Source organism: Lutzomyia longipalpis, chromosome 2 (assembly GCF_024334085.1).
Source record: "Lutzomyia longipalpis isolate SR_M1_2022 chromosome 2, ASM2433408v1".
Lineage (NCBI taxonomy): Eukaryota > Metazoa > Arthropoda > Insecta > Diptera > Psychodidae > Lutzomyia > Lutzomyia longipalpis.
In genome coordinates, this window is record NC_074708.1 from 5,531,625 (window position 1) to 5,556,322 (window position 24,698).

General features: G+C 31.2%; 1 protein-coding gene across 4 annotated transcripts in view; it reads left to right on the forward strand.

Annotated features, from left to right (window-relative positions):
- Nucleotides 1-24,698, forward strand: part of LOC129788731 (moesin/ezrin/radixin homolog 1) — a 40,068-nt gene extending 15,370 nt beyond the window's left edge. For 2 of the 4 annotated variants that reach the window (XM_055825048.1, XM_055825047.1), the window contains exons 3-7: nucleotides 3,470-3,649; nucleotides 15,983-16,564; nucleotides 18,829-19,401; nucleotides 19,489-19,695; nucleotides 22,048-24,698. In XM_055825048.1, the coding sequence (XP_055681023.1) occupies nucleotides 3,470-3,649; nucleotides 15,983-16,564; nucleotides 18,829-19,401; nucleotides 19,489-19,695; nucleotides 22,048-22,212 (1,707 nt within the window). In that variant the 3' untranslated portion in view covers nucleotides 22,213-24,698. Of the gene's footprint in view, nucleotides 1-3,469; nucleotides 3,650-15,982; nucleotides 16,565-18,828; nucleotides 19,402-19,470; nucleotides 19,696-22,047 lie in introns of all 4 variants that reach the window. The other 2 variants (XM_055825046.1, XM_055825045.1) reach the window with 1 other exon arrangement.

The following is a 24,698-nucleotide window of genomic DNA, read 5'->3' on the forward strand; positions in this document are numbered from 1 at the left end:
GAATCATAAAGATGAGGTAAGGGAAAAGCTTACGATGTTTGGGACTTGTGAACAATTTGCCGGAATGTTCATCCGGAATGAGGTTATGCAACACAATATTGTAAAAATCTTAAAATATCGTAAAATTCTTTGCGATATTCAATAATAAAATTCGCTGATAATTCACAAAGATGATAAAATTATTAAATAATTTAAAAAGGTTCAAAAAACAATAAAATTTGTCAAAATTCATTACAATATTTACGACTTCTTAAAGACTTCTTTTTGGTCGTCGTTCATTAAAATGTAATTTTAACATGTTTCTAAATAATACAGAAACTAAAATTACAGCTAAAGATGTGTGCTCCATTAAAACAAACCCTTTGAAGATATTTTTACTTTATAAATAATCAGCAATTTCTTCAAATTACAAAAAATTTCAGCTGCGTGATACCGTATTTTACGACTTCTTAAAGACTTATTTTTGGTTGTCGTAGAAATGAGTCGGTTACAAAAAAATATTTTTTAATTTTCAGTTATTTTTTATTAAAGAAGAAAATTCAAAATTGTTTATTCCAATGATAAATGTAGTAAATAAAATTATTATGTAGAATTAGTTTTTCTAATCGAATAATAACCGCGGAAATATTCAATATTTTGTTCAACGCATTATGACTTCTTTAAGACTTATTTTTGGTTGTCGTAGAAATGAGTCGGTTACAAATAAATATTTTTTTAATTTTAAGTGTTTTTTATTAAACAAGAAAATTCAAAATTGTTTATTCCAATGATAAATGCAGTAAATAGTATTATCATGTAAAATTAGTTTCTGTAACTAAATAATAACCACAGGAATATTCAATATTTTGTCCAACGCATTATGACTTCTTTAAGACTTCCTTTTCATGGTCATTCTCGTGTTTTTCTTTAATTGCGTTTTATTGTAATTTTAATCAATATTTTGCACTAAAATGTATCCAGGAATTGTTTATAAGTAAATTACAACGATGAAAGCATTTCAAAATGTGATTTATATTAAAAGATTAAGCAAAAATTGGATTTTATGTTCACGACTACTCACGACAACTTTACGGATCCTCATTACAAAATGTTGTCAGAACTACGACAACATTACGACTACTTTTCTTAAAAACTGCTAAGCATTCAGTTTTTGTATATTATTTTTATGTCAAATCGTAGAGTAAATGGCGACGACCACTTATATTATTCAATTATAAACAGGGATGCAATAATAATTAAAATATTGAGAAAAGAGTTTTGACTAGTCGTGAAAACCCAAAAATACGACGTCTTAAAGTACTACATAAAGTTGTCAAAGCAGTCAGTAGTCGTGGCGTGTTGCTTGGGACGTTTAATTGACTTTGCGTGATTGAGAATCTTCACTCATTTAATGACCACTTTAATGGGAAATTGCTATCAGTTTGTATGTTTTTTTTTATTTAGTTGATTTACTAAATTGCGGACATATCTTGAGGGAATGTTGACGCAGTTGCAGTACTTGGTAACCTCATGAACTAAATATTTCCACAGTGATGGGGAAAAGGAAGGGAATGGGTTTATAGGAAAGGGGTCTACTTTAGTTTTCTATCGTTAAAGGAACTTCATTAAATTTTTCAGAAATGTTCTCTTGATATTTAATTCAATTTATAATTTTCTTTGTTGATTTTGAATGTCTTAAAATGATAGAAAAGTTCTTATTTTCCCAAAAACCTAATGGGTTCAATTAAATGAAGTTTGGTTTAAGGATTAACTTTTCTAGAAAGTCTTGAAGTCTTGAAGTTAGTTATTTAATGTTTAACTTGGAAATTTAAATAATTAAGAAATTATTTAAATTGAATTGTTAAAACACACTATTTTAAGCTGAAAGAATTTAATTATAAAACTCCTGACAATTTTAAAGTAAAATTGAAAGAAAATAGACCAAAAAACGCTCAGATAATTAAACCATCTATGGAGTTTGAAACCTAAACTTTAGAAGGAAATAAAAAGTGGAATTTACTTACAAATAAAAAACTGTCTTAACGAGAGAATCCGCTCAGACCCTAAATTTTTCAGTTAAACTGTTTAAATTGGTATACGTGAATTCCTAATGTTAAAAATTAACGTAAATAGAAGAAAAACAAATATTTCAATAAATTAAACAACACCTAAGTTTCTAATTCTAAATGAATTTAAAAGAGAAATGCAAAAAAAAGAAAAACAGAAGAATGAGACTAAGCAGGTTTAAATCAGTCATCTCTAATCCATTATTGTTTTGACAATTTTTAGGAATAAAAAACAATCAAACCCTCACTAAAGAATTAAGAAGCATTGTTTACAGATTTTTAGAATATAAATCCATAAGAACTTTAATAAGAAATGGAATTAAAAAAATTAATAAAATTAATAAAAAATAAGTCATTAAGTGAGGTAGGTTCTGTCCAAAATCGTTTCGATTTTGACGGTTAATATTTTTTAATCACTCTATTGTCGTTTCCTAAAAGAAAAATGAACGATTTGTTCCATAAACAGTAAGAAAAATCTTTAAGATTCTTGGAAAAACAATTTTCATTTAAAGTACGATTAAAGAAATAAACTGACGAATTCTAAAAAAAAAGAAAACATTTCCAACAGAATCAACTAAATTGTTAGAAAAAATTTTCAAAATAGATTTTAGCTGTGTTTCTTTCAGACACAGCTTTTTAAATTTAACAAAAGGACATTCCCAAATCTTCGAAAATTGATTTTGGATAATAAGAGAAGTCAATGAGCTCTTATTTTGCTAACTTATATCCACCAAAACGCCAAGAAAGTATTTGTCTCCAAGGCATTGTCGCATGGAAAAAGCATTAATTTTGCATGAAAATGGGTGTGAATTGTGTGCAGGGAAAAGTGTCTGTCTGGTGTGTGGAAGAGTTACACGCGAAGGTGTCTCTTAATTGGCTTAAATAAAGAGAGTGAATACGAAAAATCCATCAAACATGTGATGCACGTCTCTCTTATGCTCCTTTTAGCATGAATTACTTTCTTTGTCATCCGTTAGGTACTGCTGTGAGTTTTTTTTTTTTTTTCACAAAATGGGGCATTCTGTCGCATAATTCTTAGAGTGGTTGTAGTGCTATGTACATAATAAATAAACTATGTGCAAAAGAGGTTATGAATGGAAGTGAATTTTAATACTTCTTCCGTTCGCCCTGTATGCATTTGTGTAACGGCTGTTGGCGCAAAATCGGTTACACCATGCAGTGGTGTATTTGATTATCTCTATGATGGTTGCCAGGAGAAAGAAACCTTCTCATGGAGAGAAATTTTCACTATATTTGCCTCTCTTATGCTTTGCTTTTCTCTCTCTAAAACATACATAAATGGCACAGAGGCCTAATGCATGTCTAAACTTTGTAATTGATTTTTTGTTGTTGTTGTTGCCTATTTAATCTTCGATCACAATTTATTCATTTGGTGCGTCTTTTTTTTTCTTTTTCCTGAATAGGTAAATGTACGTGTTACCACGATGGATGCCGAGTTGGAGTTTGCAATTCAGCAAACTACCACCGGCAAACAATTGTTCGATCAAGTGGTCAAGACAATTGGATTGCGCGAAGTATGGTTCTTTGGACTTCAGTATACAGACTCAAAGGGGGATCTTACGTGGATTAAGCTGTACAAAAAGGTAAGATTTCTTCTATTTTAATAAAGAAATTATTATTTTTTTAATTACCAAATAAGATGAAATATTTTCAATAAAACGTCCCCACAGTATTTTATACGTAAAAGGCTAGAAAAACCTCCAATAACTAGCTAGTGGCAATATATATACTCTTGTGCTAAAAAATTTCCACATAATACATTTTAATTCTTTTTAGAATAATAAATTTATCACAAAAAAGGCCATTGATTATGGGGGTTATAATTGCAAAAATTAATTGACATTTCAACAATGATTTTTAACACAAAAATGGGCAAAAAATGTCACCATATATTGGATATCACGAACTAAAAATTGAAAGTTAAACACCAATTGAGTCGCGACTGAGGAGAAAAACGTGACATATATAAGAAATATATATACATATATTGGTCCTCAATTTTTCTATTATATAAAACTTGTGCATAAAACGAACGCGCGACCATGAATATAAAAAGGCATTGCTTTGAAGCACCTCTTTTATTTTATTACTTATACGTACATTTTTCTACCTCCACCACAATCCGCATTTCGTGTCTCGTTGCGTCTTTTTTTTTCTCTCTTGTTGTATTTTATGAGAAATCAACAAGACAAAAATGCATATTCACGCATTGTGTTGTCGTTGAAGTGCTTGAAGCACAGAAGAATTACTAATAAATTGAAACAATATTATTGAACGATTTTTTTTTTAATGTTTTTTAAGGACTTAAATGGAAAATGAAAAGATAATGAAAATTTAAGTCGTGAATGATAGAAATGTCTAAAAATTCAAATAATGACGTCACTGTTTCTTTAAGGGGGGTCTCTTGGGAAAACTGTGAGAATTTTCCCATTTTTAATGTTGTCATTTTCTTGGGGTTTTTCTTAAACTTGGTTTTTCGATGTTGGTTTTGTAGCCTAATTATTGAAGTGTAAAAAAATCACTTTTCGCCATCTTAGATGCGACGCCATCTTGTGATTCTCCGACTTTTCCACAGAACTGCTCTAAAACACAAAGGTAGGTTTTTCTCAGGATCTACTGGACGGATTTTGATGGGGTAAAAAGCAAATGAAAGAGGACATACCCATGCAGATTTTGATGTACCAGAATTTTGAATTTCCATCCTGGGGCTGAGAAAAGTGGAAAAATGTGACTTTTGTTCAGATTTTTTGACTTTTTTCCACTTTTCTCAGCCCCAGAGTGGAAATTCAAAATTCTGGTACATCAAAATCTGCATTGGTATTTCCTCTTTCATTTGCTTTTTACCCCATCAAAATCCGTCCAGTAGATCCTGAGAAAAACCTACCTTTGTGTTTTGAAGAAAATCTCAAGATGGCGTCGCATCTAAGATGGCGTCGCATCTAAGATGGCGGAAAGTGATTTTCTTATTCTTCAATAATAAGTCTTCAAATGTGATCAACATTTGAAAATCAAGTTTAAGAAAAACCTTAAGAAAAATAAAAACATTGAATTTCATCAGCTCTCAAAAGAGACCCCCCTTAATGTTTCAGTAAATACATGAAACATTTAGGCTCATGTTTCATCTATGAGTTTTGCCGAAAAATACTTTTGAAACATTTTTAAATGAATTTTCTTGATGATTTTTACATCCCATTTTACATCGTCTACAGTACAAGTATTTTATCATGTTTATCTCTCTGATGAAACATTGCAGTGAATGTTTCAAACATTTAAAACATGACAAAATTGATTTTAAAAAAAAAAGTTTTCTTTCCACTTCTCCCAACACATCTGGTGCTCTCAGAATTATTCCGCACCAGCACTTTTAAATAAATTAATAGTGCTTGAAGTTATTAAAATTTATTATGACAATTTTAATTAAATAAAAAACATTCTTTATCTCTTTAATTTCATTTAAGAGGTTTCGCGTAGAGAAACAAACTTCTGTTCCTCCAATGAAAAAATCTCTTTGAGAATCATTTAAAATTCTAAACATTTTTTAAGAGAAATAAAAGAAGAAAATAAAACATTTAATTTGTCACACTTTTCCCTCTTTTATTCTTGCTTTTTTTGCCTTCGATAAATTCTTCATACATACAATCTATGTTTTATCATGAAGTACATAGGAAAAATTGAATGAATAAAACTAAAATTAACAACACGTGCCTTAACCACTTGGTTGTGAATTGAATTATATATTGCGCGGTATGTAGTAGAAGGGGAGGAAAGGGGGGGACCTATGTATATGCATTTTAACCCAGAATTTTATTAGTTCTCATATCAAATTAATCTCTCTCTTCTCATTCATGAGAAAATTCCATAAGTCGGGGAATTTTTTTTTCTTTTGTTGCCGCCGTACTTTTGAAATTTCTTTTCGCATGATTTTTTTTTGTTTTACTTTGGGGAAATATAATAATTAAATGGAAGAAAAAAAAACTGATTACCACACAGAGTAAATCACAAATTTAGAATTTAAAAAAAAAGAAAGAAGAAAAAAGGAACTCTCTTGTGAGTTTTCGCTCGATTATGAAACTCATAATCTTGTGTGTGAGAGAAAAATCTCTTCTCAGATGAGATGGCGAGAAATTTTATTGCTTGTTGTACTTGTGCTTTGGCTGATATTACAATTTTGTTGGCATTTTAATTGCACGAAGATCCAGAGGGGATTTTTTGAGAGAGATAAATGATAAATCGTGACTGAATTTATCATTGATTAAATTGTTCTTTGAGGATTTTTTTTTCATTCTAAACAAATCAGATGGAAAGAAGCGTGAAAAACTCTTAAAGTTTCATTCAGAAGCACCTTTAGGCTTGACCTTAGTTTAGAGTTAAAAATTAAAATCATTTTGTTTATCTTTTTTGCTTCCGATTTAATTGTTATGAATAGTTTATCATTAAGTGATGTTTTTTTTTTCTTATCCGATATATTTAATTTCAAGGAAAATACTTCGTCCTCGAGAAATATCTCACTCTCTAAATTGTTAGGTTTTTGCAATTATGTATTTTTTATTTGTCTCAAAGCTACGTCTATTTGTAGAGTGAACGTGACATCACAAAATTTATTTTATTAATAAGAAAAAACTGTCCAACATTTTTTTTTGATTCATCTCCATCATGAGTAATGTTTAATTGTCTGATAAGACGCGTAAGAGCTTGAAAAAAAAATGAGGGACTTGTTTGGAGAAGAGATGACAAATGCGGGAACCATCATCATACCCAACAACGTATATTAAGTCTTTCGCTCTAAGCTAGAGAATTGAAAATTAGGTCGCAGCTTTATTGAATTAATTTTTCCACATTATTTTTCTTTTTAATCTCTCTCGGGGGGTGAATGAAATTAGTCACTGTGTCGCATAAATTTATTTATTTTTTCAAACTTGTATGTCTCTTTACGTGGCAGTTTTCGTGGAAAGAATTTAATTTAATAATTCTTTTAATATTTTAAGAAATTTATTTATTTCTTTGAAAAAAATTGCTTTCAAATAAAACTTCCCTAAAAGGGAGTTTAATAGAATAAAAATTTGCAAATTTAAAGCCTCAAAATATTCAAAGTTTTATCGGTTTAAGAGCAAGAAAAACTCCACCAAATAGAGAGGAAATGTGAAGATTATGCAAAAGAATGAATCTTTTGTATATAGTAACGTCTTTTATTTACTCTAGAGAGCGTACCCAACGAACCACCAAAAAAAAATGCTTCGCAGTGTAATTTTGCTGAAAAGAATTCATTTTGAGGCACAATATGTGTGTGAGAAAAGTGAACAATTTGATAAGACATATTGTTGAATTATTGCGATAATGTGTCGCTTTTTTGTCACCTCTGTGGTGCCTCTGATAAAGAAAAAACCACGGAACATCTCCTCATAGTTAAACACTAATTTGAAATACCGCCTCGCACGTAAAATGAATCTTGATGGTCTGTTTTTTTGTCTTTCATTCCATTTCTTTCAATTCTTTTAACCTTTTAGCTGAAATTCATTTGAATATTTGTCTAAAAGAATGATTTTTAAGCACAAATTGATTAATCTTTTAGTAGTTCTTAAGAAATTATTAGCTCAGAGCGAAGAATCTCGACTGGAAAGCAAGAAAACTCCGGTTCAAATCTCACGATTGAAACTCAACTTTTATATTTTTTTTACAAAACAGAATCAAACAAATGGCTTTCACTAATAAAATCTAAATCAAAATTAGCTAAAATTGAAGCTAGAAAAAAGCTGGAAATCAGTATTTAATCAAAGGCCAACATATTTCGAGCTTTATCTCGTATTATGCAAGAGCTTTTTAAGCTCAACCTTACAAAAAAGTGCCTACATAACTATTTTCAATTGAAAAAAAAAATAATCATCAATCTCAAATTGCTTCAGTCAGCAATATAGTGTTTTTATGTCTCATCTCAGCGCCGCTTAATTGCAGCATTTTCTTCATTTGAGGTTCTTAGAACTTTGCCGGGGGGATAAAAAGAGCGGCTAGCATCAATGTTCCGGGATTTTGAAGAAAAAAAAATCTTACATAGATCGCACGAGAAGTTTTTCCTCAACATTTTTGTGGTTGTGTAGAGGTTTTTTTCTAACTCTAGATAAACATCGCGAGCCCTTGAAAATTCACCTGAATCCGTTGTTTGCCGTGTCATCATCATTATGATGAGTACGGGGGCTGTATGTGTGTGCTGGAGAACTCCAATGATTTTTCCTCATTCCAATTGACTGAAAAATACTTTAAAAAAAAAGTTTTTTTTTTCGTTCAAACGATCGTATTTTGCCGAAAAATGTGATTTATCATTGCCTTTTCCGCTCTCATTGGTAATGAGTGTAAATAAATGTCAAAGAGGAGGTACTTATTTATCATTTGCACGGTAATTGTTTTAATGATAATTTTTATATTGTTATTAAATTCATATATCAACCTTGTTCCATATAATATATTTATCAACAAACTTTCATTGAAAGCTCTCACTGCAAAATTTGTTTAATGAAAAAGAATAGTTCATGAATAAAATGGATAAGACTTTCATGAAAAAAATGCGTCTAAAACAGCCTAAATATTTGTCTGACTTATTGTTGGTTTGATCTGGATTTGAACCGGAGGATTCTTGCTTCTAAGACTCAATACTTTGCACTATGCTAATGAAAATTTTTATCTAACGTTTTGCTTCAAATATTTCTACGATTGTAAAGTTTGGGAAATTCTTTGAACAATTTAAGCTGCTAAAAAAAACTTTTATATGATTCGAGAAATTGAGCTTCTACAAAGCTTTACTTTTAAAAATATTTTTCAATCAAAATTTATATAAATTAATCTTCAATTTGCTAAAGAATAAAAAATACATCTCTGGATGTATTGCAAAATTTTACATACCTACACATATTAAATATATATAGAGAGGAAGGGAGTGGGTATATATATTGTATTTATATATAAATAGAAAAATCCGGCAGAGATAAAAAAAAATAACAACGCGAGGCTATAGTAATTGTGTATGAGAAAAAAAATGCAAAAATTCATTCTGTCTCACATGTTTACAATAATCATGGAATAGTGGAAAAAGAATTTTCCCTGACCCAGCCATGCAAACGTCTAACTTTGCCTTTTTAAAAGTATATTTAATTCGTTGATTTACTTATATTCTCTTCTCGTTGTTTTGCAATTATTTTTTCTTCCTTTTGTTTCTTTATGCATTTCTTCCATGTGCCCTTATAGGGTGTATCCTAAAATGGCTTTTCTAGAATTTTTAACACCCTTAAAAATAAATTTATTAAATTTTGTGTAAAGTCCCAGAGAAAATTGCAATTTCCTCATTTTTCCTCACTTTCCCATCTCATGTTGTGTTGAATTTTCACATTTTTTATTAGTTAGTTTTTCAATTTGATGCGAATGAGATGGAACGATGCTGTGTTGTGAGAGACAAACACAATGTTATTCACTTTATTACATAATTTTCTATTTTTGCATGCTGCCTGTATTTTTTCTCCACGACTATTCACACAACAAATCAACCTGATACAACACAAATTTTAATGGCCAATGACAAAATGAAAAAAATTTATGGTTGGATTACAATCATCTCTTTTCGCCAAAATCTATCTCTTTTTTTTGTGATTTTTTGGTTTATTATGCAAAAAAAAAAACGTTCTGGGGGAAATCCGCCGTGTGATTGTCGCGTCAATAATCCAACAACAACAAAAACTAAATAAAAAAAAACTTAGCCGGAAAATGTGATTTGTAAGCAAGTGAAAAAGATCAAGAAACTAGCAGCGGTAATTAGGAAGAGATGGCAGAATCGGGAGAAAAGCACCAAGGAGATGGAAGAGGAGGAGGAAGATGAGGAAGATGATTTGGTAAGGGAGTCTTGCGAGAGACTTTTAATGACTCAATCTTCCAATTAAATTCACTTTGTGATGATGAGCAATTCATTCATTGGGCAATTGGAGGTGTGCGCGAGCCCACAAATGTGGCTCTCCCAAAAAAAAAATTACCAAAGAAAAACCTTTTGGCACCTATTTTTTTTTATTCTTTCTTTTCTTTCACCGTGTGATTGTTGGGAAAGATGTATGAAATAATCACAAATCTTCGCTGGGATGCGATGCCTCTTCTTTGCGACTATCTGCCTCAATTTTGATGGTTTTATTCATTTCTTCATACATAATCCGACAATTTTGATGTTGTTCAAAAAGCTTTTGAGCTTTTTTTGTGCTCTGCAAAATTATGTTGGCCAATCGCAATGTTGGGACAAAAAATCCTCAAGTATTGGCTCACATAAAAGTGATATTTCTCTGATGATTTATTGATTTTTCGATGGTTTTTTTGCTGCCTTAAAGGTTGTCAATCATAGATTTTTATGGATTTCAACATAATTTTTCTTATGAACATAAATAAATAAACTTCAATCAATTTGATTGCATAATTGAAATTAAATGCAAAATATTTGGTATGTCCCGATTGTGGTATACCAACTAATAGCAGGAAAATAACAATTTTGCAATTACCTCAATTACCCTTAAAAATAGATGAGTGAAATGTACAAAAAAAAGGTTGAGGTTCTAAAAGAAAGTCAATCATAACGCGTCCAGTTATAAGAGTTGGTGTTCCACAACGTGTAGAAGTTTGTTTATGCGTTGTAATACTATTTGTGAGCAGAATTAGTAGACAAATTTGATTTTTTTTGTAAAATTCGGCAATTTGATGGATAAAAATGGTCATATCTCTTGTTCTATAAGACCTACAGAAATTTCTTGACTAGTTTTGGAAAGGTATTAAAACAGGCTATAAATTGACATGAATTTCAATAATTTTCAAGGTCACCTTCAGAACACAAAATGGCGGATTTTTGTTTTACTAAAACAGTTTTGTCATTTTTTGTCTCGAAGAAGTGGTTCTAGAGGGTTCTGATGTTCTAGAAAGTTGTAGAGTTTTGCAAAACCTTTAATTTGATACTAAGATGAGCAAAATCGGACAAGCAGTTCAGGAGATATGGCTCTTGGAACTTTTCAAATTCAAGAATTTTTCAAATGGCTATATCTTCTAAACGGCGTCATAGAATTTCTTCATTTTCGGGCTGGTGAAAGATATTGAGTCAGGCTACAACATATTAAATTTTAAAAGATTTGCCTAATGGGGATTCGGAGATATTGCCCCTTAAAGTTAGGCAATTTTTGTTTTTGATTTTAGCGCCTCTTGCGGATGTTTTTGGAACTTGAAATGTTCTAGACAGTTGTAGGGATTCGCAATACCTTTCATTTGATACCAAGATGATCAAAATCGGTCAAGCCGTTCTCGAGTTATATTGATAAAACACTTTTTGCTTTAACTTTTTGCGTCTTACTAAGCCCTACAACATACTAAAATTTCAGACCTCTAGCTATAAAGGAAGTGGTTGACGGTATTTCAAAATGGCGGACGGCGGCCATCTTGGATTTCGAAAATGCGAAAAAATGAAATTTTACACCCACATTTCTATAGAAAACTTCAAACCCGAAGTCTCTATCTGTTACCGTTCTCGAGCTATGAAGCAAAGTATAGCGCAGAGGCCGGCAGGCCGGCAGGCCGGATCAAAAATTTTCCACCACCATTTTCGTAATGTGGGATGTCTAAAACGTGCTCATACCAAGTTTGAGCCCGATCTGAGGAGGTCGGGTTTTCCGACGATTACAATACTTGGTGTTGGCCACGAAGTGGAACACCAACTAATTGCTGTAAAGATTAGTTAAAATATTTTGTAAACAAAATTTGCAGAATATTTATTTTCTCTAAAAATTCTTTAAAAAAAAACTTTCAAAAATGATTCTGATTAACATTTAGAAAACTGAAGAATTAACTTCGTTTCACTCTTCATTAGAATCCAATTTTTTTATAATTTTTTTCAAATTTATAACCAAAGAATTGCATTTTAATTTCTTTCTCCAAAATCCCCGAATATAATTCATCTTGAAACATAAAATTGAGGTCCATTGGATTTCCGTCTAAAATTTTACTTTCATTTCCACTTGTAATTCTCTGTGCCTTCCGTCTTGTTAATCAAAATTTCAATGAGCCTTATGGATCATTGACCATCAGAGTGAAAAAATTTGCTACGAAAATTAAATTCGCAAAAAAAGATTTATTTCATCTTCCTCTTGTTCTGAATTTTTGTTTTCCTGGTTAACAAAATGATTGCTGTTTTGGAAATTTGTTATAATTTCTCTTGAAAGTTGCACGCTCTATAGAATGTTTTGTCATTAATGAATTTAAAATGTTCTAAAGTCTTCAAAAAGAAAATTATTCGTTGTGGTGTACTGTGCCTTGGGGAATTTGTATCTCCCTTAGCAATAGAATAAAACTTGCCATTGAGCTCAATTTATGCTGTAAAAGATACGAAAATTATTGGAGTTTCAATGTGAAGTAATACGCGCGCGCGATAAATAGAATAATTAGCTTTGTAAAGAGACAAAAAAGTGCCAAAGCTGACAATCAATTTGAGGATTGTTATTTCTCTTTTAAAATCACTTTTTATTGTAGAATAAAATGTTACCTATCAATGTTTTTTTGTTGTACCTAAAGGATTATGTAAGATACATTATTTTCGTCGTGCTGTGTCACATTTTGTCGAATGATGGCGATTGAGGAAAACTTTGCGAGTAATTATCACAAATGTGGTAATAAAATAAATCATTTCATGGTATATATTGTAGAGGAGTTTTTTTTTCCTCTTTCCTCTAAAACTCATCACACAAATAATCTTGATGATTTTGTCACGAGAATCCAATAAAGCTCCAACAGTATGACAAAAGGAGCAAAATTGCAGTGTTTTTCTGCAAATATTTAACTACAATTTTTTTCTGCATATTATCACAAACAAAAATGTTGTCGTCAGCAAAAATGACTCAAAATTGTATCATCATGATACTAAAAATAAATCCTCCATTTTAAGCACATTTTGTACGAATGGAATTCAAAAGAAAAAACCATCTGTTTGATTTCTCTTCGTCTCAACGGGCTTTTAGCTTTTTGTGTGTTTAGCTTCCGGTTGAAAAATCCTCCCCAGGAATAGAAAAGAAAATAATAATTCATACGATGTTTACACAAGCCAATAAAATGGGATCATTGAGAGAGAGATAATTTTGAATCATCGTATGGTGTAAATTGCAAATGATTCTGTGAAAAATAAATACAATCCAGACGCAATTTATTCATCATCATACACAGAGAGAGAGAGAGAGTCTTGTTTGAGAGAACCTTTATTGCCTGGATGTAGTCGTCAAGTATCCCAGCAGATCATGCGGATTTTGTTGGGAGGCAGAAGATGAAAACCTTCTTGCACACTTGCTTATATATAATTATCAAATGTGAGGTGATTGTGACGCAGAATGTGTGTGAAAAAAAATTACCTGTCCCCACCATTATATACTGCTGTATACACACAATAAAGTTCCCCAACTTAAAGCGGGGAGACGATGGAATTTATTTATTAGAGAAAAATATTAACCCTTGGAGGATTTTGCTGGCCAAAGTGACCAAATTGACTTTTTTTTAATCGCCACAGAATTGAAATCTATTTAACATTTCTTGATAAATTCTATATCTATGTATAGGGGAGTTTCATTACTTCAAGATCGTCAAAAGAAAACTTGGAAAAATATTTTCTTTTAAGAGAAAATGAAAGTCAAACTTTTGAGGTTAGAAACCACGATCTTATCTAATTTTTTTTTATCTAATTTACAGGACTGGAAAATTTTTAAAAGATGTTTTTAAAGACAACATTTTCATTGAGGATTGTCCTTTAGTAAAAGGAGTCTATTCATAGTTGACTGAATTACTATATCGTGCAAAAATAAAGACGAAAGATAATAAAAATAATCTTGTAAACAATTTATATCATTCATTATTCTTTTCAATTTTGGAAGAGTTTTTCATTATTTTCTCTTCATTTATTGTAGGGGTAACTGGGGTAAAATGGTGAATTTGAAAAAAAAAAATTAATAACTCAAGAAGCAGTGAGAGCTAATCTGTCTAATTTTGTCAGTAGTTGCATTTTATACCCCTGCCTAAGCCTAGAAAGTTTCATAACAATTGATCCAATATTTTGGCTTTTATTTTAAAAACAAATTTTTCGAACCTCAAAGTTACTCTGACCTCTCAACTACAAATTCAGTTTTGGCGAAATTCTCTGCGATATTTTTGATCCAAATGCATTTTTAGACAGAGTAACTATTGCTAAACACGAATCTAATCTGAATTTTCCGAAAAACTTTTCCGAGTTTTCCCGTAAAACACTGATAGTAAAAAGTACCGCTTGGGGCAAAATGGTGAATTTGGTGTTTTTTTAAAATAATTTTTTTTGAAAAAATAATTTCCCTTAATTACTATAACTATTATATACAATTTGGGATGTTTAATCACTTACTATTACCATTATATATATATTATATATATATTATATATATATATATTATATATAGTGCCTTGCTGAAATAATTTCATTAAATTAAGATTAGCGAACAAAAAACGCAATTAACCGTTTTACCCCAGGATTTTTGGAACAGGCAAATTTGGAAGGGTTTGGAAAATGGCCTGAAAAAGCATTTTCCCATTGAGATAGAGAAAAATCGTCTGAGACAAAATTGTAGCCCGGAAAATTTCCTATAAGATAGTTCTCATGGGAAATCTCAAATATTTCCATGGAACTCAGGAAAAATTATCTCCCACAAATTCACCGAATTACCCCAGTTTCCCCTACTATATTTTGTTCATTAATTTTTCTTTTTTCTATATATTGTAAGTTGAAGACAGATCTGTGGACTCTTAAAAGAATTTGTAAATATCTAATGAAATAAACATTTTATTATTATTATTGCGTGAATTTATATCATTCGAGAACTATTTGATCTTTTTTTTTCTGACAGATAAAATATAAATTGACAAAGTACAAAAAACATACATAGTTTTATAAATTTAAAGGAAAGAATAAGTCGACAGTTCCATTTAAAACTATTCCCTAAAATCGTTTCGTTTTAAATGGAATTTTTATTATTTTTGTGTTAGTTTTGTTTGGAACTATTGAAATATTCTGTATGTACACCACAACACCTAAAATATTCCTCCCTTTTTCCTCAATGAAACATCACCTTTAATTACAGTTTGGTTGTGATAAGAGGGTAAAGCACTCAGATATGCGTGGAGAAAAATTCCACGTTGAAGTGCTTTTAATTTCTATGAGTGAATGTTGTGAAGGGGTTGACGTTTCCCCCCTCCTCTTCTATGTTGCCAACATTATTCCAACAACAAAAATCTCAGCTTTGGGAGAATGTTAATTTATTTTTTTTTTAATTAAATCTCTTTATGTAATTTCTCTCTTTAACACAAAAGTGTGTTGGTAGGTTACAAAAATGCCCAATTTTTCGGTACTCAAGAAGAACTTCTTTTGAAAAAAAAAGAAAGAAATTCCGTGAATTATGGGAATAATTTTGTTGAAGAAAAAAAAGAGTTTTTGATGCCTTTTGGGAAATTGTATGTTATGAGAAATCAACATACAAATTATTTATGCTTTTTCTTCTTTTAACTTTTTTTCTATTCTTTCTCCTCCCAAAAAAAATATGCCTTCATGCATTTATTGGACGTACATAGCCAGGGTCTATGTCTCTTTCACATTGGGTAATGTATGAGAAATAAATAATAATATAATGTGAATTATTATGTGGCGAAAGACGAAGAGGAAGAAGTAGAAAAGTGGAATGACCGTAAAATGCGGCATTTAAAGTTCCATTTTTTTGGAGATTTTTTCTTTCTTAAAGAAATTATTTTTTGTTGAAGAATTTGATGACAAATTGGCATAGATTTGTAAGAAGGAAGAAGAATTTATTCATTTTCTCAATGAATAAATTAACCTTTTTTTTTGCTTCTGTGTGCAGGTGATGAATCAAGATGTGAAGAAGGAGAATCCGCTACAGTTTAAATTCCGTGCAAAATTCTACCCAGAAGACGTTGCGGAGGAACTCATTCAGGACATAACGCTGCGTCTGTTCTATTTGCAAGTCAAAAACTCAATCCTCTGTGATGAGATTTACTGTCCGCCCGAAACGTCAGTCCTCCTGGCATCGTATGCGGTCCAGGCGCGTCATGGGGACTTCAACAAATCCAATCATTCGGCGGGTTTCCTGTCGAATGATCGCCTCTTGCCACAGCGTGTCATTGATCAGCACAAGATGTCCAAGGATGAGTGGGAGAAGAGTATTATGACGTGGTGGCAGGAGCATCGTGGTATGCTCCGTGAGGACGCCATGATGGAATACTTGAAGATTGCGCAAGATCTCGAGATGTACGGCGTGAATTACTTTGAGATTCGCAATAAGAAAGGTACGGAACTGTGGTTGGGTGTTGATGCTCTTGGGTTGAATATCTACGAGAAGGATGACAAGTTAACACCCAAGATTGGCTTCCCCTGGTCCGAGATTCGTAATATCTCATTCAATGACAGGAAGTTCATCATTAAGGTAATTTTGCCCAACTTATTTCAAAAAGCTTTCCGTGTCATCGCGCGGACTTTCTCTCAATGTCACTCTACTCTACTTTTTTGTTGCTTTATTTAATTTAATTTTCATTCTTCATGTGACTTTCCCATCTCTCTAATGCAATTCCACCACAATATAATATTTCCCTCCTACCATGACAATCCATCACCCTTAATGACCACTTTTTTATTTATATGTATATACTTACTTATTATACCGCCTGACCGTGAAAAAGATGCTCATAAAGTGGCAAAATAGTGTGTGATAAAAAAATATATAATATGAGCTAAATTAACCGCAATTTCCGATAGAGCTTCCTCTTTTTTTTATTTAAAATTTTTATTTTTGAATAAAGCTACGGAAGAAAAATTCATTTATTTTTCTACCTTTGGACGTTCTAGATGTTTTTGCGCGGAAATGTTTTATTTATGAGAATTTTTCAAAAGGAAATTCTCATTCCGGGAAGCTTTTTCGGATAAACTGTCTCAATGGGAAGAAAGTTATTTGTAAAAGTTTGCCTAATTTTTGGTACAATTTTGACAAATGTTTTATAACATTTTACAATGAAAAATGTTTCCAGAAAGCGATTAAATTTACTTCTGATATTGATATTAAAAATAAAAAAAATAAAACGTTTTTTATTGATTAACTTCCGTAGAAATAAATTTAAAAGAAAAGTTTATAAAACCAAGTTTTTTTTAAAATTTATTGAAAGAAAATCAATGGGTGTTTATCTGGCGAATATTTTGATTTTTTTAACCGAATTATCCGAATATTTCCGAAGATCTGAATATTTGACTTCACACAAGGGGATGGTATAACCTCATTTTCTGTGAAGAAAAGTCACTTTTTGTTGACCAAAATGTATGAGGAATTCTCGAATCTCGCTCAATCTCGACCGATTCCCGAGAAACACTTTAACTTTTTTTATATTAATAATGTTATTTCGATGATGAGAAGGGATCAACCGAGAGCTAATTAAATGTACTTTCGATTGCAAGTGGAATTGTGCAAGCTGATCCCTTCTTTTGATCGGAAGAACCTGCTGCCTCACTAAAAGTACTGATTTCTCGGGGTTGGGCATCCCCCTGACTTCACATGAACATCTTTTGCTAAAACCAGAAGAAATCAAAACCGAAAAGTCCAAAAACGTATTTAAAACTTTTTGTTTTAAATTAAGTCTCTTTTGGGTTCAATTTACTATTTTTTAGCATTAATTTACTACTTTTCGATTTAAATTTAGTCCTGTTTTAGGTCTTAATAATTTCTTGAATAAGTTTTGTTCCTCAATCTGTGCAGTTTTGGGACTAAAAACCAAATTTTATTTATTCTTTTTTGGGGGTTGAATTTACTACTTTTAGGTTTGATTTAAGTGTTTTTATGCCAAATGTTTAGGCTTGAATTTAGCATTTTTATGTTTAAACATATATTTGAATTTCCTTGGCGAATCATCCGAATATTAGAGAATACATAATCCGAATATTTCCGAAGATTCGAATAATTTCGTCCAGATAAACCCTCCTAGAAGAAAATTCTAAATAAGCTTCTAACATTCTTTAATAAGGAAACATTTATAAATATTTTAATTAATTTATTTTTTAATTGAAAAAAAAAATGTCAAAACGTCGTTGAATTTCATTAAAACCTTTTGTATTTTTTTTGCTAGTTGAAAGTCTGATATTTTAAGTATGAGTTGGGTTCATCAAAACGTTTCCAACAAGAATCCGTTTTCAGTTTCCTTTTCTATTTAGTTTTTGTTAGCCAACCATGCCCCAAACTTCAAAATCGGTCAAGCAGTTTAGCCAATAAGCCCGCTATAACTATTTTCAGTGACAATCGTTTATATCTTCGGATCTACTGGTCCGATTTTGATCAAATTGAGCTCAAATGAAAGCTCTCCAGAAGCTCTATGAATTCCTAAAGCATCAGAAGTTTAAAAATTAACCGCTAGAGGGCCCTTAATTAAAATAAACTTGGGTAATTTCAAATTCGGATATCTCAAAATTAACTTTGTCGATTTTGATGAAATTTTTGTTAATCAGAGCTGTGGTCAAGACTTTACTGATCTTATAATCTTTGCCCTCTCTTCCCCTTTTCTCTCCTCTTATAAAAATTCAAATAATAACTCTTAGCTTCATTTTTTTTCTCCCCGTTTAACCGCCCTTTCGATAATTTTTTCGCTGTGATTTTTTAAACAGAAATAAATCAAATTAACTTTCTTATTCCACCTTGAAAAAAAAAATTAGCCAATTGACAAGAAAGCCCCAGATTTCGTCTTCTTTGCCCCCCGCGTGAGGATCAACAAACGCATCCTGGCACTTTGCATGGGCAACCATGAGCTGTACATGCGTCGCCGTAAGCCCGATACAATTGACGTGCAACAGATGAAGGCACAAGCACGTGAGGAGAAGAATGCAAAGCAGCAGGAACGTGAGAAGCTGCAGATGGCCTTAGCGGCACGCGAGAGGGCTGAGAAGAAGCAGCAGGAGTATGAGGATCGGCTGCGCTCAATGCAGGAGGAGATGGAACGATCACAATCGAATCTTGTGGAGGCACAGAATATGATTAGACGCCTGGAGGAGCAGCTGAAGCAGCTGCAGGCGGCCAAGGATGAGCTTGAGAAGCGTCAACAGGAGCTCCAGGCCATGCTGATGCGCCTCGAGGAGGCAAAGAATATGGAGGCAGCTGAACGTACGAAGCTGGAGGAGGAGATTTCAGCCAAGCAGCGTGAAGTGCAGAGGATTCAGGATGAGGTGGCAATTAAGGATTCCGAAACGAAGCGACTACAGGAAGAAGTTGAGGAGGCACGTCGTAAGCAGGTGAGATTTGGTGGTGGAGAAAACTTGATTTGGTGGGAGGACGAATTGAAATTTCTGGGCAATAAGCAGGAAATGTTGACATTGCAGAGTGAAGCTGCGGCTGCTCTTCTTGCTGCAAGTGCCACGCCACAGCACCATCATGTGGCTGAGGATGATCACGATGAGGATATGACGAATGGTGAGGGCAATGGGGATGTTTCACGTGACCTGGACATTGATGAACACATCAAGGATCCAGTTGAGGATAGACGTACGCTGGCAGAGCGCAATGAACGTTTGCACGATCAACTTAAGGTGAGTCACACCGCTCTCTTCTCTCTCTCTCTTAATTCGTGGAAATCCCTCAAGACTAATCTCTCATAGAAATCGAAATAAATCGAAAGTTCCGCGAAAGAATAAAAAAATAAAATAAAGTGGGAAATTGTAAATTCTCAAAGCTCTCGAAGGAGGTTTTAATCACTCAAATTGACTCAAATTCCATGCCCGTTGATAAGGTCGTGAGGTAACAATTTAGTCATCGCGCATAGATTGAAGTGCATGCGAGTTCTATCGTGAATTACAATGTGATAAGATCATCGCAAAGGGGGGAATTTGTAGTCAGTTGTTGACTTTAAATTAAACTCGGATGAATGTTAAAATTAGCATCTGCCACAATGTGAATTTATTTGAAAATAAAATAAAAAATTCTTCCGGATGAATCATGTTTGAAAGTCAGAGAGAATCTGCTGGAAATTTTCTTGGAAAAGAAGTATTTAGTTTGTTTGGAAATACAGCGAAAATTCGGAATGTTCAATAACGCGGCGAAAATTCGGAATATTTGAAAATACGGTGAATATTTGAAGTATTTGACGACCGAAAATTCGGAATATTTGCAAAGTATTCTGAATGATTGACATTGCGGCGAATATTTGAAATATTTGACGAGCGAAAATTCTTATTATTTGAATAGTATTCTGAATGTTTGACATTGTAGCGAATATTTTAAGAGCGAAAATTCAAAATATTTGAAAATACGGCGAAAGATCATAATATTTAAAGAATGGGGAGAATATTGTGAAAATCTGAAAATACGGCGAATATTTGAAATATTTTCAGAGAGAAAATTCGGAATCTTTGAAGAGTATACTGAATGATTGGCATTGTGGCGAATATTTGAAATATTTGAAGAGTATTCTATATGTTTGACATTGCGGCGAATATTTTAAGAGCGAAAATTCGGAATGTTCAATAACGCGGCGAAAATTCGGAGTATTTGAAAATACGGCGAATATTTGAAATATTTTCAGAGAGAAAATTCGGAATCTTTGAAGAGTATTCTATATGTTTGACATTGCGGCGAAAATACAGATTATTTAATAATACGGCGACTATTCGGAATATAAAAAAAATGTTAAAGAATACAGAGAATATTGGAGTATAAGGCGAAGGTCAGAACACTAAAAAAAAACGGAAAATTTTCGGAACATTTATTTGACAATTCAACAACAGTTTAAAATATTTTAAGAATACAGAGAATATTCTGAATGTTTGACATTGCGGTAAAAATTCAGAATTTTTGACAATGCAGAAGAAATTCCGAATATTTCAAAAGTATTCCTAATGTTTGACACTTCTGTCAAAAATTCAGAATATCGAAAATGGAGAATGAACAGAATATTTAGAAATACAGAAAATAATCAGAATATTCAACAAATAAAAAATAAAAATATTCGGAATACTTAAAAATAAGCAAAGTTTAGGATATAAAAAATTACGGAAAATAATGTTTAGCACCGCGGTGAAAATTCAGAAATGCGGCGAAAATTCGGAATTTTAGACAATGGAACAAAAATTCCGAATATTTGAAAATTATTCTGAATGTTTGACACTGTGGTGAAAATTCAGAATTTCTAAAATGCGGCGAAAATTCGGAATTTTAGACAATGGAACAAAAATTCCGAATATTTGAAAATTATTCTGAATGTTTGACACTGTGGTGAAAATTCAGAATTTCTAAAATGCGGCGAAAATTCGGAATTTTAGACAATGGAACAAAAATTCCGAATATTTGAAAATTATTCTGAATGTTTGACACTGTGGTGAAAATTCAGAATAACGAAAATGGAGAATGAACAGAATATTTAGAAATATAGCAAGTATAATTCGGAATACTTGAAAAATAGGCGAAGTTCAGAATATTAAAAATTACGGAAAATAATGTTTAGCACTGCGGCGAAAATTCAGAATTCCGGACAATTCAACAAAAATTAGAAAACTGCGATAATTTGGCGAAAATTCAGAATTCCGGACAATGCAGCAAAAATTCGGAATTTTAGACAATTCAACAAAAATTAGAAAACTGCGTAAATTGGCGAAAATTCAGAATTCCGGACAATGCAGCAAAAATTCGGAATTTTAGACAATTCAACAAAACTTCGAAATCTTGGATAATTTAGCGAAAATTCAGAATTACGGAAAATGCGGCGGAAATTCGGAATTTTAGACAAATCAACAAAACTTCGAAATCTTGGATAATTTGGCGAAAATTCGTAATTTTTGACAATTCAACGAAAATTCGAAATCTTGGATAATTTGGCGAAAATTCATAATTCCGGACAATGCGGCGAAAATTCGGAATATTTGAAATATTCTCTCTTCTCATTCCAGGCGCTGAAGAAGGACTTGGCACAGTCCCGCGACGAGACGAAAGAGACGGTCAACGACAAAATTCACCGCGAAAATGTTCGCCAGGGACGCGATAAGTACAAGACCCTGCGGGAAATTCGCAAAGGTAACACGAAGCGTCGGGTGGATCAATTTGAGAATATGTAAGTGCAGAATTAAGGTCTTTATTTGTGGGCTCTCAAAGGCACACACAAACATACGCCCTTGTGTGTAGCAGACCAATTTGTGGGCAGGGAAAACAACTAAAATTAAAGGAAAAAAGTGTCGCGAGAAAGATTTTTTTTCTATTAAGGTGGGGAAAGTGAAAAGGAAAAACAAAACAAAAAAGTGGCAGAATCTGCATTCGAAAAGATAGAATCATCTCTAAAAGAATTATTTCTTTTTCTTTTTTTTCAATTTATCCATTTTATTTGCTCTTCAAATGGGGTTTAATATTTTTTTTTCTCTTAAATTTTGTTCTTCGTTTTTTTTTTCGTGAAACACAAAGTTTGTAACTCTGCGTGTTGCGAGATTTTTTCATAAACTAAAAAAAAATTCTCATTTAAAAGAATTTTTTTTAAGAGTTCTTCCAAAAAAAAAACACGCATTCAGTTGAAAATGATATAAATATTACATAATTGTTATTTTTTTTTTGATAATTAAGGGAATTATTAATTAACTCTATAATATATATTATTATATATTTTTATAGTAAAAGTCAGAGAAAAAAAAAGAGAAATTAAAGTAAAAAAAAAAAGAAAGTTTTAAATGGATTATGTGAGGTTATATTGAATTATTAATAATTATTAATTATATTATTATTATTATATTTTTGCTACTCTGCCATTTAAATTGATTTAGATGTGAAAAAATGACTGTGTACTACTTCTTTTTTTCCACACGAGAACATTGCAAACAAACAAATAAACATTCTCTGATTCGTTAGCATGCTGAAAATATGTTTTTTTGTCTTTGAATTTAATATTTTGGGAGATTTTTATAAAAAAAAATATTTATATGAAAAATAATTGTTTTCAATAGAAGAAATTGTTCCCGATGAAGTTTTTCGCAATAAAATTGAATTTTCTTAATGAAAAATAAGTTTTCTGACATTATTTTTTGAAACTTAAACTAATTTTGAGAACAGAGAATAATTTTTTTAAAAATAGGAAATGATTTTTCTAACCAAAAACAAAACTTTTTCTGCTTAAGAAATAATTTATAAAAATCAGAAATCATTTCAAAACAATACAAAAAATAAATTCTAAAGAAGAAATACTTTAAAAAAAAACAAAGAAAATAAATTCAATAAATGAATTCCAATTTAAAAGAAAAATATCTTTTCGATTTTCCTTTCATCTTCCAAAAGTTGAGTTTTGAAAAGAAATGAAAATAGAGGAAAAAGTAAATGTTTTTTTAGTGGTAGCTATTTTGAGTAATAAATAAATAAACATTTAGGTAGGGTATCAAAGTATTAGAAGAGACCGAAATGAGGGGGGAAAATAAGAGAAATTAAAAAAAAACATAGTTTGTAAATAAATAATAAAAACTAATAAAAAAATGGAAAATTCTAAACAAAAAAGAAAATTCCCAATCCCGCATTGTTCATTAAAAAAATAAACTCTTTTTTCTAATATATTTGCGCATACGTAAAAAATAATAATTAAAAAAAATAACTCCTAAAAAAACGAATAAAAATAAATCAAAATGTGGCCTTGAGAGTAATTAAAAAAAAAAGACGAGAATAATTCTAACATTAAAAAAATAAATCCAAGTGAAAGCAAAATAGGAGATGAATGAAATTTTTATACAAAAATTTTGTATACAATTTTTTTTTGAGTTTACTTTTAAGGGGCGCGAGAAAATGAAAAAAAAAACATGAAAAAACAATAAATTGAATATTTAAATTCAAATAAACTTTATATATATATTTGTATCGTACGATTTAAGTATATAATTAAAATGAATAAAAAAAGGAGAAAAATCAAGAGAAATAGTTGATAGAAATTCCAAAAGATACGACCACTGAGGGAGGGCTAATAAGTAATTTTAAAAAAATGCATTTTTCTTTCACATAAAAAACCGCAAATGCGTGTTTCATGCCAACAATGCTTATAAATCTACCGATTTTTCCATTATTTTTTTGAAGCTTTTACATTCGAATTATTTTGACAAAATAAATTCATGAAAATAATCTACTTAAAGCCGATATTTGGGCATTTTTTTTTTAAACAAAAAGAAGAAAGAAGAAGAAAATGTGCTAAATCCGTTTAAAAAGAAAAAAAATATTCCAGCCACAGAAAACGAATTCATTGCCGACAGATATAACAATATTTTTTTTGTAAGTGAAGTGAATTAAAAAGAAAAAGAATAAAAAAAAGAAAAAAATCATTAGCAGGTTAGAGGAACAAAAAAGTGTGTGTATAGACGGAATTGAGAGGATTCTTTTATATTTTGTAAAGGAGCCAAGTTGAGTAGCGCCGGAGGATTTAAAAGAAGGAGAAGCAAAAGGTGTAGAAATTGTGGGAAGAAAAAAGGCAAATTAAAAAAAAATTGGACATCAGAATGAAGGAAATATTACTTAAAGATGATGTTATGTTACTTTATTACACATATTACACAATTTAAATAAATAAATGAATAGTAAAAAAAAA